At 39.2% G+C, this 20460-nt stretch overlaps 1 protein-coding gene across 8 annotated transcripts in view; it reads right to left on the bottom strand.

Annotated features, from left to right (window-relative positions):
* Positions 1–20460, bottom strand: part of TTC39B (tetratricopeptide repeat domain 39B) — an 85484-nt gene that overhangs the window by 37510 nt on the left and 27514 nt on the right. For 3 of the 8 annotated variants that reach the window (XM_018070390.1, XM_018070398.1, XM_018070391.1), the window contains exon 2: positions 16757–16791. The exons of 3 other annotated variants lie outside the window; for them this stretch is intronic. In XM_018070390.1, the coding sequence (XP_017925879.1) occupies positions 16757–16791 (35 nt within the window). Of the gene's footprint in view, positions 1–5161; positions 5237–5450; positions 5554–16756; positions 16792–20460 lie in introns of those variants that run through there. 2 more of the 8 variants (XM_018070397.2, XM_018070394.1) reach the window with 2 other exon arrangements.

Here is a 20460-nt window from a genome sequence, read left to right as displayed (position 1 = left end):
AAATGTGTCATTTTTCTCTGGATGTGAACTCAAGGTATCAAAGAATCAAAGACTTTGCAAAGATTCGTGTGGGTGAAATCTCTCAAAGTCTAAAATGAAAGTGTACAACTGGTAAAACCGTGGAACTTCTGGACCGGGTTGAAACAGTATCTTATCCCTCTCATCCATCCCTTATATATGAGCCAACAGTAATACTTCACTTTTCTGCTTAGTGCTGTGCCAAAATTTAATTTGAATCATTTCATAAGGGACAATGTTTTATCTGCTATCACTGTTATCAATTATTTGCACAGAAACTAAGTTGCAACACAAATCATCAAACAAAAGCCCACTACTTTGTAGGAGTACTACCTACCTACCACAGAGCAGCAGGTTGCACTAGTCCTCATGGCAAATGTCCACCAAGAGCATTATGACAGGAAGTAAAGGTCAAAATAAAATAAGCTTATTGCCAAATCCTACTGAGATATTCTGTTAGGTCTATGTTTAATGCTCTGGATAGTTTAGTGAAGGATGGTTGAAGGTAGTACAATCCACAGACAGGACATGAACATACAGGAAATGTTCAAAAAGTAAAGAAAATAGCTTTCTAGTTGTGTGGAATTTTCTTCCTATTACAAGGGACTACTCTTAAACCTCACAACTGGGAGACTCCTGTATGGTTTGGTTTTAAACAACTACAAGCAGAGATGCATGACCCTCAGGAACGATTTCTGTATAAAGTCTGAAACTTTCATGAAAGCAGAACATACATCATTCTGTGGGAGTACTGACCTATATAAGAAACTGCACACACACCTCAACCCCGCACTATGCTAGTGCTGGCACATCTTTCAGTATCTTGATGGATAGGTACAGGATACACCCTCTGAAAAAGCCAAGTGTGTCAGGAAAGCCTCCATGAGTCTGGATTTTATTTCTCTGCCTATATGCATGCTATGCATACCTCCCACCCGGAGAACAACTCAGAAATGCAGAATCAAAGTCAGTAACCTTTCTCACATTTGGACCCTTCTTGCTGCTAACACATTAAAGCATATTAAATCCTTGACATTAAAGGTATCTCAGTATTTTTAAATGGCCAATCACATCCAGTTTATGAACAAAAAGGATTCTTAACATTTTTTGTTAGCTTAAAATGGTCAGGGAAAAATAAAAGATCACATGATCAATATTTCTTTCCTAATGCAAACAGAAAAGTTGTTGCAAGCTTTTTTACCATTTCATCTAAAGCCCAGACTTCAACAACTCTTATAATCACACAACAGAAAAATCTTAAGCCATATGGTTAGGTGTTTGAAATTATTTCCAATTTATACAAATCACTTCCTATTCCAGGCTATTATTATCAATAAAAAAAATCTAAAACCTTCAGCCATCTGATCAGTATAGTAAATGATAACTTATTTTACCCATATAGTAAATCCACTAGTCATACCTCCGCAGCAAATTCTGCATTTATTATGTATACATCCCTTCTTATGAGAAGCATGAATTTTAGGTAAGTAAAATATTTATGGTAAAGATCGAAAAAAAAATTCATGCTGATGTAAGACAGACTGTTCCCTTGAAGGTGCAGTGTCTTCCCTATTTCAGAACTTCAGTAACACATCCTGTAGTCTGTATCCTAAACATTCATTTAAAGAAACCCAATTGGCAGCAAAACTATCCAGTGCTGTGCTAACCAAATTTGCAAACAGGCAGAAATTACTTTAAAGCTTACTATATTAGGGTGCATTCAACATCAGGCAGATTAAAAAAAATCAGCAAGCAAACAAAAATAATTTAAAAACCCACAAACAAACAAAAAATGCACAACAGATAAACACACCCTAACAACGCTAATTTAGTTTAAATTACATTAGTTAACATTCTGGCAAAACCATCATGATAACACATTTATTTTCACTTATTCCTCCCTCAGGACTTCCTCTCACACTGTATTTAAGATCACATTCTATAACAGAGAGAGGAAACCAGCATTGTTCATACCTGAGCCCTTCCTGGGTACTAGCTTTCACTTGAATATTTGAAGACACCTGTCACCCACAGGCCTGGAAACAGCACAGGATGGAAACACCTCATGCTACAATTCAGTTCAGAGAGGTTGCACCTTCTTCCTCAATCCTGCGTGGCTATGAGATAGCAGCATTTAGCCAGCTATTTGTAAATCTCTATCAGTGAATTCCTGTATTGTTGCCAGAATACCAAGGCATCTGCCTATACTATCCTTTGAATGATCAAGTCATCTCACCACTAGGGCATTTTCCCTTTCTTTAATAGTAATGTGGCTTTTGTTTCATTGTTTTGAGGGTTTTGTTTACTTTTGGGCTTGGTTTGGTTGTTTGGAATTTTTTAAATTAAATTATTTCCTCTTGCTTATCTTACAGCTGTGGCAGAAAAGCTGATGCAGAGCAAAAGGAAGAAACAATAGATAGCTGATATTATACATTTGTATACATAAAGAGAAAGCATTGAAAACTATTTTTCAAAAGGTACAGCTGTAGATACAGAATTGGATCTCTCAGAAAAACAGAGGCAGTGAGAAGGGAAGAGGTGAGAAAGAGTGAGAAAAAAATGAGGCAGTTGCCCCTCTTGCAAATCAACCATTATTAAAATTATATGCATAAAAATGAGCTGAGAATAACTTCACAGTTTTAGCTCCACCTTAGCATTGTCAAAAAAGGTCAAACTGACAACTTTTCAAAGACTACTGGAATTTCACTAAGAGAGCATTTTAATTGATCAGTCGTTACACCTTACCAGGTATAATGTTACATGTAATATAACAACAAGGCAAGGAAGACAGATGGCAGATAAAGCTCTGTTACTTACAGACCAGAAGTCTGGGGGCAGGGGGAGATGCTAGTATTTTAGGAAAAGTGTTTGCCCTCCCTTCTTTTTTTTAGAGATGGAAGTTCCAGTTTTAGTTCTTCTAAACAAAACAGGTTTACCTAGAGGTGACAACTGTTTTCTTTCAGGAGCTATTACTGCTCACAGAAGCAGAAATATTTGTAATACTGTCTTTTGACTGAAATGCATTAAAGACCCTCAAACACACTGAAAACCTTATATACAAACAAAAATTGGTTCTTAGAAGTCTTATCTGATCTTAAATTTTAAATGTCAAGATCACCACCTGTCAGGACACTAATAATGTTTCTTCTCTTTACATTCTGCATATAAGTCTTATTTGTGGTCTCAGACTTTGAGTGCCAGAAACCAGCCTAGCATCCACAGTGCTGCTTCGTTGGAATCTAATAATGAAATACAAGAAAGTGATCAAGAGATTTATTTAGCTTCCAAACATTTCCATGACTGAGTGGTGATGAGATAAGGGAACTTTCCTAGTGGTCTGTCTTATTGAAAACACGGATTTTGCTTATCTAGATATTTATTATCAATGCCATATTTGAACACCACAAGAAAATACTGATTGCTGTATCCTCACATATTATTACTACTCTGCAGATGCTACAAAGCAACTGAATAAGCACAAACAAAAGAAAATCTTGGCAAAGTTGATCATTGATCATCTGTCTGACCCTCGGGTGCCAGAGGAAATAGCGCCAAGACTAAGCTTATCTTGCTGGCTGACCATCACCCATCATTGCCAAGAGTCCACTCCTCTAAAAAAAACACCAAAAACCAAAAAAACAAAAAAACCCCACAGGCTATGTTTCTAGCCACTTTACTGTTTTATTTTTATTTTTAAATAAAAGAGACATGAGCATTCCCAAATGTTTCAGTTTTGGATTGATCATTAACCAGATTCAGTAAGTTAACAATCAATTTATTGCAAGTTGGGTGATTTTATTGTCTGAAGGGAAAAGAAACACTGGCAGCTTTATCTGACACCAAGTTCTTAAGTTCAACAGTGAATTGCACTTCATGTGAACAGAAAGGGAGACTCAAATTTTCCATAAGGACTCAGCGATATTGTGAGACATGACAACTACTTGGGTTACTATTTACCCACCTGAATATACACATACACTTCATCTGATCACAAAAGTGATTATAAAATAATCCTATTCAAGCATATCAAGTAACTCCAGCATGAAATTGACACAGCACTGCAAAAATATATGAAAGCCTAAAAACTGTCAGCAAAACAATCCGATCACAGGTATTTAGAATTGACCCCAGTTTGACAGAGTGGGTAGGAAAAAAAAAATCAAAGAATTATCAGTGTTGATTTGCAGGTAGGAGAAAAATCTGCTTTACACTATTCTGTTCAACACTAATGGAAATACACAGCAGCATAAAAGATTATCAGATTTATTAATAGAACTCAGTGGTTCGACAGTATTTTTAGATGTAAGTTTTAACACAAGATCTTTGCAGGTAAACTGCGAACTTACTATGTTTAAATATTCCTTATCAGACTAATAGTTTATATCAAATAATCCAGCTGAGATCAATACATGCAATACTGGGTACAAAAACGATCACCTGAATATGGCAGAGAGGAATACTACCAAAGCTTAATATACAGCATGTAGATACAGAAAAATAGATGTTCACCATAAAAACAAAAATATAACTTAGATCTGTTCAACATTTTCCCTGGAGAGGAGGACTAAATAAGACATGTTGACAAGAAAATAGATTGAGAAAGATCCTCTTTGAAGAGCTAGCATGTACAAATAATAATGAAAGCTTACTGGCAGTTTTACATGAATTGAATAAAAATTTCACTTATGCTCCCATGGAAAAAAAGAAAAAAATAAATCATGCTGCAAGTAGGACACCAGATCAGGCCAGATGTTTATGGGACTAACACTGCGTCACACAAATACTGGCTCAGATTCAAAGAGACAATTAGGACAGTGTGATCCTAGCAAGATGCTCTTTCTAAACTTCAAACTAATTTACTGGAATTTATTACATAGTGACTGTACAGCCCATTCTGGAGATATTCTGAAATTACTAAAGTCTCTAAAAGGACACTGCGTTATACTTAACATTTAGTACTTATAAAGCACAGCACTGTGTTCTATGAAATAAAGGTGTAAGTAAAATATTATATAATCTCAAATGGTTAAATCAGCACAGCTACCCAGAGCAGAGGACAGTCTATAAATAGAGAAAATAACTCTAAGTCTGATACTGTCTTTAAATTACCACATTTTAAAGAATAGTACCCCAAAATACACACCTTGCGGTGTTCTACAACATACAGCATCTGAGCTGATTAAGCACTGACATCAGCAGAGAAGCTTCTGCTCTCTAAAAGCATTGTTCACCACTGGAAAGGGCGGAAGAGAAACAATTACTTCATAATCCTATTGTGATTGGTTTTCCTTTATCTTCAAGGAAATCCATCTGAAAAGGAAATGTTGTAGTTTGACATACCTGCCAAAGTAAATTTTCACAGATAAAATCCCATAAATCTTACTACCACATTTATGATTTTAGGGATTATTAGGCAGAGGTAATATACTTACAGGATTACTTCAGTTAACTTCAGGTAGGTAAATACAGTCCCTGTGCAAAAATAAGTGCTGCTTCTCTCACTCTGTCTTTTTCCACCATGCACACAGAGAGAGAAAAAAAAAAAAAAATAAAGAAAAGCAATAAAGAGAAAACTGATTGCTTTATTTCTCAATATCCATGAGGTTTCTTTAATGAATTATCAAGCAAAAACAATAAAAGTTCACATGCTAGCAGATGGGAACACAGGCGCTCTCCACAGCCGAATTCAAAAGAAATGTCAGTGAGTGGCAGCAGCTACAGTCAATGCTGGAAGCTGATGCCTCTGCGGGAAGAGGATGCTGGGAGATTCTCCCAATCTGTGCTGCAGCCTAATTCTAATCCATCACTCCTAACTGCAAGAAGAAAATGGAGACTTGAACACAAAGTGATTTATATTTGAAGACAAAAACGGAGTTACCTTAGTACTTCCTGAATATTAAAAAAAAAGCCACAGTAAAAGTCACACAGAAAAGGAAAAGTATACTAATGCAACTGCAGTAAAACTAGACCAAATATATGAGAGTTGATAGCCAGCAGCACTTCAAAAAATAACTAGCTCATGTTTGATTTTCATCATTTTGCAGTACTCAAACATATCAACACTTTTTTTTAATTAACCCTTTGACATTTTTTCCCAAGAAACCCAAATTTTTAGCTAGAGTTCCAAGACCAAAACAAATCACCAGCACAGAGAGGCAGCTAATAAACAGTTCTCTTCACAAATATCAGCAGCAAAATGAAAAAGTAGGACTGAGACGCAAAACAGCTACAACACAGATAGTTTCATCCCCTTGGTCTGATCTCTAGACAAGGTATTCTGAAAGCTCAGCACATGGGAGCTAAGCAGCAGAAAATTAAACTATGTCCTCCACCTTCAAACAGTATCCTTTAAAGCTGTACCACCTGGAGTAACAATACCTATTTCTAGCTATATTTACAGTTATGAACTGAGATTTACTCACAAAAATGTCTCAAAGAAATCCTTTAAAGCACAATGCAGGAAACCACAGGTTTGCATTTACTTATTTCAGATGTGTGCTAAGTAGTAGTAGTAATAATACTTCAACCTATTTAAACAACTTTTGAAAAAACATTCTTGTAAAATACTGGGAAAGGGTTGCATAGTATTTCCTAAAGCACCTAAGGAAACCTACGATCAAGTAAAAAAGGTTTTGTAAACCTTGTAAACCTTTCAAAGAGATGAGATGGGCAGCTGGAATTTATGGACAGCAGCACCTTGAAAATCAGGACATTTCTACCTTCTCCATAAAACTGTGCCCAGTACCGTTGAAGACCAAGGAGTTCAGAGATATCCAAGTTCTCCACCATGTGACTTGGAAGCAGTGCTTATGTGTATTATCAGTTAATATTAGGGGCAGTGGAAGTCAAAGTGCCAGAATTTCTGTCATCTTGATGGTACATGAAAGGCAGAGGAGTCTAAATCAAGGTTGACCAGTCACATAAAAATCGACCCACTTCCCCTCCAAAACATACAGTGTTCTCTTCTTAACACAGCATAAGTTGCAGACAGTCCACACTTGATGGCTCAGAAAGTACCTTCCAGAAAAAGCTGAGCGAATCAGGAGCACATTTCCACAAAACTGAAAAAAGCAAGCTTTCTGTCTGCAAATATCAACCAATGCTCAGATTTTCCCTGGATTGTCTTAAAAAAAAAAATGAACCAGTACCCACTCAAGACACCTTCCAACCTGATTGTTTCCCCAAATGCTCTGAGACAGTTTTTAATCATTGTGGGGGAGAAGGGAAGGCAGGGGGGACATGACACAACCAAACCAACAAAACATCACATTAGTAAAGACCAAAGAAGTTTTGTTTGCTTAATAGTTTAAAATAAAGAATGAGGCAAATCTGGTTTTCAATAATTTTTTCCTAAAAACAATCCTACTTCTCAACATGTGAACAAGTCATAGCCAGCAATTTATTGTTTTTCTTCATCAATGAATTAAAGCTCATCTTCCATTTTCTTATTTAAAGCATATTATGTGAGTTTAATGCCATGTTGTTAATCTATTTGTAATGAAAGAGCAAGCCACAGGGCAGCAAAACAAATATTTAGACTCAATTAAGACACATTTCTTTTGGTGAACACGGGATAACAGAAAAAACAGGTTGTGGTATCTTTCTCTGCACCAGCCTTTGAGTAAAGGTTTGCAAGGGTGTAGAAGGGATGCAGAGTTTTGGGTAGTTCTCTGTTAAATGTCCCTGAGTTGGTTTGTTTGGCTTTCATTTTTTCCTCTACCTCCTCCCCTTTTTTTTCCCTTCTTGCTTTCTATGAGTTATGGACACAGGTGGAATTGCACATTTCAAAGTCAACAGAAGATACCAATATAAAAACTAACACAATGTGGCCTGAAGTCTTCTACTCAAATACAAACACAGAGAAATCTTAAACCACAGGCAAAATGTGTGGTTGCAACAAAAACAGAAGTGTTAGGAATGACATAATTACTGTCCAATTAAAATCCTTTAAACTTAAAAAGTTTATAATCCTAGAACTGTGTGGGGTAGAAAAAGATTAGGGAAATAAGGATACTGTATCGCTACTGCAGTTCCAAATCTTGAGATGGACAATACTAAGTAGCTACTGTGTCATATTTTTTTATTTATGTAGCTACGAAAATATTATCTGCTAGATACAAAAATTACCTTTACTGGACATTTTATCCATTGACCTTGAAAGTCAAATATGAGAAAAGAAAATCTGATCATTTAAATTGTTCCTGCTGCTTCTCACCATCTTAAGACAATTTCAGAATCTGAGTTTAAATTTAAGAAGACAAGAACTGTTCCTATAAGTTTTTGGCTCCCTGAACTGGGGTTGCAGTTGGCCAAAAATCTGGGAGCAATAAAAAGAGTTTTTTCAAATATATTAATGTCAATAGGCAGTATAGAAATATCACTGGCCCATTACAGGATGAGGATGGTCACCTTACAAACAGGGACAGAGACAAGGCAGAGGTGTTCAATGATTTCTTTGCCTTGCTTTTCAACATGGATGATGGACCAAGGAGATCTCAGTGTCCTGAGCTGGAGGACCATTACTGCGGGAACAATCAACTCCCAGTTGACCCTGAAATTGTGTGGCACCTGCTGCTCCAGCTGGATCCCTAGAAATCTGTGGGGCCTGATGGGATTCATCCAAGAATCCTCGAAGAGCTAACTGGTGTCATCACAAAACCTCTCTTGATGATTTTTGAGCCATCTTGCGAATCCAGAGAGGTCCCAGTTGATTGGAAGCTGGTGAACATTGCCCTGATTTTCAAGAACAGCAAGGAGGAGGACCCCAGAAACTATAACTAAGTTATGGAGAAGATTATTCTGTGAGGTATTGAAAAGTACCTGAAAGACAGCACTGCCGCTGGTCAGAGCCAGCACAGCTTCACAAGGGAAAGTCCTGCTTATCAAACCTGATTTCCTTTTATGACAAGGTAATCCACCTAGCAGGTCAAGGGAAGCCAGTTGATGTAATCTTTTTAGATTTTATGAAAGCTTTCTACACTGTCTCTCACAGGATCCCTCTGGATCCAGCACACAGCTGGATAAACACATCATGCAGTGGGTGAGCAATTGGCTCTCAGGCCCGAGCACATTATAGTGAATGGGGTGACATCAGACTGGTGACCTGTCACTAGTGGGGTTCCACAGGGCTCCATCTTGGGCCCTGTGTTCTTCAACATCTTCATAAATGACTTGGACACAGGACTGGAGGGTACATTAAGCAAGTTTGAAGATGACACAAAACAGGGAGGAGCTCTTGACTCTCTCAGAGGCAGGGAGGCCCTGCAGAGAGACCTTGACAAATTAGAGGACTGGGCAATCACCAACCATATGAAGTTCAACAAGGAAACTGCCAGATTCTGCACCTGGGATGGGGCAACCCCAGATGTACGGACAAACTGGGGAATGAGATGGTGGAAGGCAGTGTCATGGAAACGGACCTGGTCAATGGTAAGTTGAATATGAGTCATTAGTGCCTTGGCAGCCAGGAGGGCCAACTGTATTGTGAGACACTGAATTATTATATTAATTATTGTCTCTGACCAACTCAAGTGGTGGGGGGAAGGGGAAGATTGAATTTCACAAAGGTGAAGTGGTGACCTGCTCCACGCCCCAGCCCCTTGGAGCCTCCTTGGGCAGCACAGGAGCAACCATCAGCCAATGGCACATCACGAGCAGTGTCCCACACCATATCCTAGAGCCCCAGCCCAGGCCCATACGGGATGGCACACTGGATATCCCACCAGCAGGGGGATGGCCACAGGGGCCCAGAGGAGATAAAACCAGCACCATGAGGGCATCGTGTGGTCACGACTCTACCATCTGAACACACTATAATTCTCTCTTTTTCTCTCTCTTTCTTTACTTCCTCTTCTAATCTCCTTTCTTGAGATTTGGGTAACTTAAAGATGGATGGGTTGGATTTTGCTAAATTGGGTTAGTGTGTGCTAAGCCAATGCTTTTCACAGAATCAACTAAGTTGGAAAACACCTCTGAGATCATCAAGTCCGACCTTTAACCCAAAATCACATCAACCAGACCTCCAGGGATGGTGACTCCACCACCTCCTCGGGCAGCCCATTACAATGTCCAATCACTCCTTCTGTGAAGAACTTCTTCCTAATGTCCAACCCAAACCTCCCCTGGTGCAGCTTAAGACTGTGTCCTCTTGTCCTATTGCTGGTTGCCTGGGAGAAGAGACTGACCCCCACCTGGCTGTCAGGGAGTTGTAGAGAGCGAGAACATCTCCCCTGAACCTCCTCTTCTCCAGGCTAAGCAATTCCAGCTCCCTCAGCTGCTCCTCACAGGACTTGTGCTCCAGACTCTTCACCAGCCTCACTGCTCTTCTTTAGACACACTCCAGCACCTCAGTGTCCTTCCTAATCTAAAGGGGCTCAGAAGTGGACACAGCTCTCGAGGTGCAACCTAACAAGTGTCAAGGACAGGAGAAGAATCACTTCCCTGGTCCTGCTGGTCACACTATTTCTGACACAAGCCACAATGCCAGTGGACTTCTTGGCCACCTTGGCACACTGCTGACTCATGTTCAGCTGCTGTCAGTCAGTACTCCCAGGTTCCTCTCTGCCTGGCTGCCGTGCAGCCACTCTTTCCTCATCCTGTAGTGCTGGGATGTGGCCAAAGTGCAGGAACCTAGCACTCGGTCTTGTTGAATCTCATACTGTTGTATTTGGCCCATCTCTCCAGCCCGTCCAGGTCCCTCTGCAGTGCCCTCCTACCCTCCAGCAGATCAACACTACACCCCAGCTTGGTGTCATCTGCAAACTTGCTAAGGGTACACGATCCCTCCATCCAGATGATCAATAAAGATACTAAACAGAACTAGGCCCAACACTGATCCCTGAGGGACACTGTGAAATGCTTTATATTGCTTGAATATTGCTCTTTAAGCTTTTGCCAAGTTCCCTTATTATCTAAACTTTGCCAGTAAAAGTGTGTTATTTGACCTCCTGATAAACGTGCGCAGTGTGTTCTCCTGTGTGCTCTCTCAAGTTATTAAAGAACTGAGGGGCCTTTTAATAAATTTGGCCAGCAAATTTTTGGAGCCTTGTATATTTTTTAAAGTAAAACCCCTTCAATGAGCTCATAGCTTGAACCTGGGGTCTTACACATGTCTTGAGGGAACATCAGGCAAAGCATTGCCAGTTGGTCAAGGGAGAGGATTGTCTTGCTCTGCTCTACACTGGAGTGGCCTCAGCTGGAATATTGCGTGCAGTTTTGGGCACTGCAATATAGGAAAGTTATTAAGCTCTTAGAGAGTGTCCAAAGGAGGGTAACGAAGATGGTGAAGGGCCTTGAGGGGAAGCCGTATGAGGAGCAGCTGAGGTCACTTGGTCTCTTGACCCTGGAGAAGAGGAGACTGAGGGGAGACCTCATTGCAGTCACAACTTCCTTGTGAGGGGAAGAGGAAGGGCAGGCACTGATCTCTTCTCTGTGGTGACCAGTGACAGGACCCAGGCCTGAAGCTGTGTCAGAGAGGTTTAGGTTGGATATTAGGTAAAGATTCTTCACCCAGAGGGTGCTTGGGCACTGGAACCCAGGGAAGTGGTCACAGCACCAAGCCTGACAGAGTTCGTGAAGCATTTGGGTGATACTCTCAAGCACATGGTGTGACTCTTGGTGATGGTCCTGTGCACGGCTAAGGACTGGACTCCATGCTCCTTATGGGTCCCTTCCAACTCAGCAGATTCTGTGATTCTGTGTAAACTTGAATTTAGAGCATTTCCTCAGCTATTCAATTTCATTCAGTAGCAAAATACTCACATGTGCAGGTGTAACGGGAATCTTAACTACACTTCTGAGATGATAAGGATAACCTGCTCTAACTTCCTTAAACACTTCTGGCCCTTAATCTGTCACCCCAGTAATACCACACAGAGCTGCTTTGGTAGGATCAAGGATTAACGGTATCCAGCTTTGGGTAGGCAAAGAAAATGCAAAAGAGAATCAATGAAGCATTTCTCTTTTTGCTGAAATCGATAAAGACAGAAAATCCTGAGTATTATTATTGATCAAAAATCATCTGTCTGCTTTTCTACAGAATGTTAGCTTCTACTTTTTCAGCATTTCATGTTTTAAATGTGTTTAAATGAGATCTCACTATCTTTCCCCTAATGCTGTAACTGAGGGTCTGGTGTCAGAAATCTTTATATAAATAGGACAACATGAAGACTGCCTCTGCATATGAACTGCTCACAACAGTCAGGCAGACTACTGTGTTTCTTCCCAAAGACAACTACAAAGCATCGTCTATAAATATACCCATGCAGCTACCATAATAGAGTTACACTAAATGCTGCTATTCATTTGCATAAGCCTCTGATATTTGGGTAGTAAATAAAATCACCATCTTGTCTTTACCTCAAAGACTGCAAGGCAACGTAAGGAAGATTGCATGGAAAAGCACAACAACTTGATGGCTACTTATTCCTGTCACATACAGATGACATTTTAAGGAACAGTAAGTAAAACAAGATGGGAAGAAATCCCAGTAGAATTAACATTTCATACAAGTTCAAAACAAATTGAGAACTTCAGAGGATAAAATACATACAGAAATCAAAACAGCAGTGGCAAGGTCAGTACATACATAATACAGTGATGGTTAAAAACTGTTGGGAACTCAAACCACTTTTAATCTACTTGTAAAACCAAAGACAAGATAATTTACAAAATTATACTCTGGCAACAGAAAACAGGAATATCTGCATTCTACAAAGAGATTCTCTGAATAATTCAAGGAAAAATTAAAGTAGCATTTTTTCAATATATTTCTGCATAGAAACTGAGAATTATCTTGTTCAGTAAGACTGAAATTACAGTTCATAGTTTTTCCACAGTAAGATTCAGGTACTGATGAGGCATTTTTAGCAAGAATTAAATAGAAGAATAAATCACAAATAAATCTGTTCCATCCATATATGTTTTTGAACCTGTAGATGCTTCATAGGCATTAGGTAACCTTGTGAAACACATGTGCCCAAAACTTAAAAATAAGCAGACACTCCAGTGGAAACATGGTGAAATATCTGGTAAAAAGCAGCTTACCAACTTCTTGGTAGAGGTTTGAATTTCCACAACAGAAAGAACAGTTTGACTCCAGTTCCTCTGTTTCTTTTACAACAGAATACACCAATCTGAAACTATTTCTGAGTTAATGCAACCATGTAATGGTGAATTTACTTTCACATATATCCCACGTATTCTCTTTGGAAGGTTAAAGATACTGTATTAAGCCAATATTATCGAGTCAATACTTAGAAAACTGAAAACTTAGTTACTCTCATTGGCAGAGAAGATATGAAATTAAATGCTAGTGTTTGCTTTAAGTAAAATGGCAAACTGACCTACTGCAATAGCCTTTCTTTGGCTTTAGCACCAGTGAACAAAAAAAAAATCCATGTATAGTAAAGAACTCTATTTAAAGGTTCCTTCACATTTCTACAAAACAAATATTTTGGGCTCATTACAAAACCTGCTTTGAAGTTTACCAGAAGAACATCACAAAGGAATCCAGACAGAAAAATCACTCACTGCCCTTTTAACAGTTAATCTGCACAACCCAGTATCTATAGGTAAGCAATATTTAAGGAATAAAGCCAGTGAGAGCCAACTTAGATTAGTAAAATCATTTGCTAGCATTTACTGATGCAAAGTACAGAGTAGTATTATTCCCTATATATTTTACACGAAGAATTGCAGAGTGGTGTATGAAATACAGACCTATGAAGATCTGGTTGTCACACGTTCTTTCCCAATTCTCTAAACTAACAAGATGATCTGACAGAATTTGAACCAGAACTGGTCTTATAAGCAAACATCAGTCTTTGTAGACACAAGTCCCTATAAAAAAGATCCATTTTAGTTATATTCAATTAGGTATAACAAACTGCAATAAACCACTCAAACCAATGCCAGGCATGTCATCACAGAGCTGTAACAATGCCACTTTCCTATCCAAAATAAAAGAGACTGAAACACCGACATACAGAAAAATGTTGAAGTGAATGTTATCAACAGTAAAATCAAAAAATTAGATACAGCTTCCTAGAAGGGTAAACCTCTGGCCATTCATTGTTTCAAAGTAGTCATGTTCCCAAATTTTTACTACTGTATTCTTAACAGAAAAAACTACCATTAATTCTAGATAGAGAAAGGTCAAGAATAACCAGTAGGGCATTAGATTTAGGAGAGGCTTCCCTTCAGAAAAATTACCAGCATCATTTGAAAACTACAATCAAAGTGTTTCAAGGAAGATAAGATTGAAGACTTCCACGAAACATCCCAAGTTTTTTTTCAGTTCCTTAGGCCTATTTTTTTAAACAGCTGTACCTTCTAAAGAATTTGAGGGAGACTAATCTAGTGAAGAATCCTGGCCATATATGAAATATACACATTCACTATGTTCAACTAGTGACACTAAGTAATAACACAATTTCTGTCCCATTAATATTCTCTTCATCATCCTGCACTGACTCTTCTAAATAATGGTTATTACAGATGGAACCAAGACCACCCAGAATAAACTAACATCAGCCTAACTTCTACACCACTATAAAAAGTGTCTCTGTATGAGAGCTATGAACACAGGAGACACACTCAGGAAGAAGAAATCAAAGCTCTGCATGCCAATAATAAACAACCATGGCCACCTCAGACATCAATAAAAACAATATAACAACTATCTCATAGAAAGAAGGAGTGTTGGATAAATATTCTCACAAAATAAGTATTTGAAAGTCACCCTCTTCCCTCTCCCAAGGGAAACAAGGGCCAGAGAGAGAAGTTACCTGATCATACAGCAACTGCTAGGCAGTTAAAGGAAGTAAAAGCAATTATTAACATGAAGAGTTCTCAACATGAACACATTAGACTCCGATTTCCTTTTGAGTGTCAGGAAACAATTTAACTTTTCTCAGTGTTACATAGAGAGCAGACCTTACTACTTGTCATAGTTTGAAACTGCCCCCCCCCCGAGAGGCTGAGGAGGCTCAGAGGTGACTGGTGTCAGGGCAGTGTTCCCTGGAGAGCCGATCACTGTCCATGTTGTTCGCTTCTGCTCAAAATCATATATCACAGCACCGGAAGCTGTTGGCAGTGCAGTCTTGGTTGTTTTGCTGTTGGTGTCTGCTGCATGTAGGTGTTGAAGGCCAGGGGGTGGCTGGGCTCCCTCTCTCTCCCTCTCCGGGGGGGAAGGAGGGGAACCCTACAGCCCCCCTAACTCTGCCTAGGCCAGAGTTAGAGACAGCATTGGAATGAGTGCATGTTTGTGAGGGATGCGACTCACAAACAACTGGTAAGTGGGAGAGAGAGAGAGGTAGGCCCTGCAGCCAGGCCCTCTTCTTCTTCCCCCCCACCTTTGCAGCCAAGCTGCAGAGGAGGGCTGTTTTTCCCCTCTCGCTGTTCAGTGAGAGTGGATGCGAGGCTCAGCATTGGAGCAGAGCCAAGTGGATGGGCCAGAGGAGGCTCGATGGCTAGGGAGAAAAATCCCATGCAAGAATTGGAGACGGACCCCCGATAGAGAGGGGCCCGGAGGATGTCTTTGCAGTGATTTAAATGGAGGACAACCGAAAACCCGAAGGAGGAATCAACCTTCCAGGACGCAGACGCTTGATAAGCTAAACTACACTGCAGCAGCCTATGAACCAAGGTATGACACCGAGAGGGAGAAATCACACAGCAGCAGAAGAGCAAGGACTCAAAGCTATCTTCTTGGACTTCATGAGGAGGAGAGACTGCAACAAACAACTGGGGCTTGGTGAGGGGGGAGCGTTCAGACCCAGAACACTCTCACAGGAGGGACTGGTTACTTTCCAGCCTTGAAAGGCTTCTTTCTGGACTAAAGTTAAAGGAAGGGGTTAAAAGGACTGACAGAAATGTAAATATATATATAGTTGCTTTTACTTTGTACAGTATATTTATTTGTGTAAATAAATGTATATACTTTCCCTTCCCCTATAGAAGCCTCTGGCCTGAAAGTTTCTCTCCGGTGTTAGGATAAATTGTGGGAAGGGGTTGGGGGAAAGCCTGGGAATTGGATTTTTGGATTTCTAATGTGGCTGAAACTGCCACACTACTCCAGGTAAGATACAAACAGAAGGTCTGGCAAATCTGTAGAATATAATTTGCCAGGACCATGGAATTTTTAGCAATTAAGTCCAAAGCTACTGCTGAGTTTTAGAAATCCAAGGATACCACTCGAAGTCCCCTTCTCGTGTGCTCCATGGTACAAAAATGCAGAAAAATCCTAGAGAAAAACTAAAACCATTTACGAACAGCATCATGTCTTTTCATCACACTGTAAGTAAGGTGTTGCTTCAGCATGAAATTTAATGCCACAGAAGTGACTGTATCTCACTTCATTAGGGAAAAACATCTGTGCAGCAGTACATCATGAGGTATGGCAATTTCCATTTGAAAATCTTCCTTGGATGGTCTTGCACAATGTGTGATCCACAGCTCTTCCATCATGTTAAGCAACTATTTCTTCAATACGCAAAAATGTCTGGAGCTATCAGTATATAACTAGAGTTACTAAATTTGCTATTTTTAATTCTGTACAATTTTCACATTTGTTGACAAATACTTCAACCTAATTACACTTCTGTTTCCCGACTCTTGGGGACCTTAACTGTTCTGAAAAATGTGAATGTAGTCAGTGCATATAAAATGATATTTCCCTGGAATGGTGTGCTTGCAGTATTCCATATGTATAAATAGTTTTAACAGAAATTCTACTTACACGGGGATGTTTTCAAAGGCATCTTCAAAATTTTCCTGCAGAAGAAAAAAAGAAAAGTTCAATCTAATGTGCGCATGTTTTCTAACACAGTAGAAAGTTAACAGTACCAGACAGCACTTAATTCTGTAACATACAGTAATAATCAGAGTATTCACAATCTACTGACTGTTAAGCTGTCAGTGCACATCATTACACAAATAGATTTCCTGTGGGCCTACTATGTCAGACTAACATCAGTTAAATTAAACAAAAGACATTTTCCTTTTCAGATTCTGAAACTTCAACCATATACATCACAGAACGCAATACAAATGTATGCCTCGGGAGTTTGTGCAGCACATCTGTTGTATTCAGGATGCACTAGCTGAACAGTATACCTACACACGAAAGAAAAAGTGTTCTATGCACGTAACTGATAAGCAAGTTCACCAGAGTATATATACTAGGTCCAGGATGCATTACAGCTAGTGTGCATATACAGCCAGCTCACACATTAATGGCAGTTATGTGAACAGCTTGGTCCAGACATCTAGAAGATGTTTCTTTCCATCTAGATTCAAAGTTCTTTCAACCTAAGTTCGAATTTCAAATTAAAATAAAGGAAGATATAAAAATGTAAAAATGAGCAGAATGGCTCAGCTTGCAGGTCACCATTTCTGTATCCATTTTCCAAAACTGGTCTGTAGAAGTGTGTAGCAAAGACAAATGGGCAAACAGTCCTCCTTGACACACCCCTCTCCACTCCACACTTTTCAGCCTTTGGAGACTCTGAGAACTCCAGAGGCACAGTTTGGCATCTGTTGATTCTGTAGGTCTCTGTTCCAAGTACCAGTCTAGTTTTCTCAATCCCATGTAGACTCCCTTTAATTCATGAGTTCATAACATTAGTAAGGAATTTCACAAGTCTGCCAATCATTTTGTGCAAAATAATTGCACGAAATTATTTCTCCTTGAACCTGGTTCCTAATGCCTTTGCTTAAAAATCCCTAGAATTGTATATTCAAAAGCAGCGAAAAATCAATTCATACTTGCTCTTTCCTTGACACTTATAATTTTGAAGGCCTTTGTAATATCATTCAACTCATCTCTTTTCCAAGTCAAAGACTTCTACCTTACTCAGTCACTCTTCAAATAGAAAATATTTCCTACTTATAACTGTGTTTTCCGTTTTTTCTGTAAGAAAAACTGGAAGCATGATGAAACAGATTTTTAACATATCCCAGGAAGATACCTAGAAGAGACTGACCCCCACCTCACTACAACCTCTTTTCAGTTATTTGTTGAGAGCCAGAAGGTCTCTTCAGAGCCTTCTTTTCTCCAGGCTAAGCAATGCCAGCTCCCTCAGTCCTCCTCACAGGATTTGTGCTTCAGACCCTTCACCAGTTTTATTGCCCTTCTTTGGACACGCTCCAGCACCTCAATGTCTTTCTTGGAATGAGGGGCCTCTACTGGAACACAGTATTTCAGGTGTGGCCTCACCAGTGCCAAGTAAAGGGAGAACTTGGCAGCAGCCAATGAAATGATCCTCCTGATCTAAGGAGAACTGAACTGAGTTTCAAAAAGCTGAACAAAACCAAAAGGAACACCCTGAACAGAAACCCTTACCCCTGTCTCACTCCAGATACTGAGATGTCACCAGTGTTCTAATAAAGTCCTTCTCTGAAGACTGGTTGCCTCCTCTAGTCACTTGTAGACAAGAAGAGAAATTCAGCAAAATAAACAAATAAAAACCACTTATGGGTTCTTGAGCACACTTCCATTTCTCCTAGGATAACAAACTTGACAAGCAAAACTCAACGTACTTTTAACTGTCAGGTACTTAATAAAGAACAGTAACAAGCAGAAATTTACAGAAAAATGCAAAGATATCTGTGGCATGAACCCTTGCAGGCTCTTTCCAAACTTTGTACATGAGCAGCACCTACATACAAGAAGAAATGGAGTGAGAATTTGCATTCTGTCTAAACAAGTACCTCCTTTGCCTGGCTTCCTCTGAATTTTGATCCCTGTTATATACACTGGTCAAATGCACATCTAAACATTTAGCATAATGAAGTACAGCCTTGGTTTTTCCTCACATTCCAAGGCACAGGGAATAGTCACAGTCTCTCATGAGATTCCTCAAGGGAGCTAAACACATCACTGAAGGGGACTTCTATGCTAAAAAAAAAAAAACAACCACCAACCAACCAAAAAACACCAAACAAAAAATCCAACCCATAGTCTTTTTCCGAAGTTTACCATGCATTCCCATGCCCACTGCATGTAAAATAGGTATTAGAAAGCATTCAATTTGATATCTTGGTCCTATTTCTCCTGACTCACACAAGTCTGCAGTTGTCTCTACAGACTCTGAGATTCCCTATAGAATAGAGGGAATATACAGAAAAATGCTGGAAGCACTAGAAGTATAGCCATTTTCTACTCCAATCCATGCCCATTACAACAAAAGTTACATCATTCTAAAATGTAAAGAAAAAAAGACTGCAACTGAAGTACCTAGAACAGCTCCTCCCAGATTAAGTTCTAGGATTCATCATATTCCTACCAAGATAGAAAAGGTGTGGAAAGTACTCAGAACATATTCACTTGTCTGTTAAAATCTACCTGTAAATTAAATGTTTGACAAAAAAATTGAGTGAAGTGTTACATAACATACACAGCATCTTAAAGACCTTAAAGTATATTTAGTATACAAATGTATATAGGTATGCACATAATATATGCCAATATAAAAAATAAAATCAACTGATTGATAAAGTTTATCTATTTCTCAGAGTACAGAAGCAGCCCAAAATGATGGACACTTTCACATTCAGTTAAAGACTAGTAAAGTTCTCATTTTCAAGTGCTCATTCCAACAGTTCAGCTTCCAGCTGACACAGCTGAAATGTCACAACCAGTCTCCAGAGGTGCTTGCTCATTTCGGTCTACAGCAAAGAAGACTACTGAACTCAAAAACAGTTTTACTTAGCACCAATGATGGGCTGCTTCCCTCGAGATTGAAGTTGTGTGCAACTACATCAGCCATATATGTGACCTCCAGACTTTAGCACAGTTATCACAGGAACACCACTTCCATTATCTGCATGGCTGGAGAGACTGAGTCTGATGCAGTTCTTCATTTATTTCCTTCACCTTCACAAATCCAGGTTTGTCCTGCAGCAAGTCCCAAAGGTCCTGCTTCAGTATGTCCATGTTATAACAGCCACCCACATACAGCAGAAAACTTCAGGAAATATGAAGTGCAGTTAAATCCACAAAAAGGACAAAAAAGCCTTTTTTCAGACATTCTATCCATAAAAAGAAATACATTAACGTTTAAGTCAGTACCAAGAGAAACAGTTTAACAACTATATGCCTCAGTACAATGATGGCTAATGCTGCAAGTCACAGATTTTTACTGCACCTTTTCCAGAGTGCACGTCAGTCCAACAATTTAAAACACAGGAATAGAAGTAAACCTGCCACTAGATGGCATGACAAAAATTGACTCAGGCTTTTCCATAGATTTCAGAAAATCATTGACACAGGATTTAACAAAATAAAGCTGTCTCAAAATGACGTTTCTTGAATCATATTTTTTTTTCTGCTTGATAACTGCAGTATTTCACATCTTTATGATGAATCCTTATCAAGATTCAAGCAGGCTTGAAAACAATTAGAGTTTACACAACTCAGAGATACTGATGTTTTGCAAAGCC

Source organism: Manacus vitellinus, unplaced genomic scaffold (assembly GCF_001715985.3).
Source record: "Manacus vitellinus isolate BGI_N305 unplaced genomic scaffold, ASM171598v3 scaffold_18_pilon, whole genome shotgun sequence".
Taxonomy (NCBI): domain Eukaryota; kingdom Metazoa; phylum Chordata; class Aves; order Passeriformes; family Pipridae; genus Manacus; species Manacus vitellinus.
Note: the sequence above shows the minus strand (reverse complement) of the source record. Positions and strands in the feature narration are given on the sequence as shown.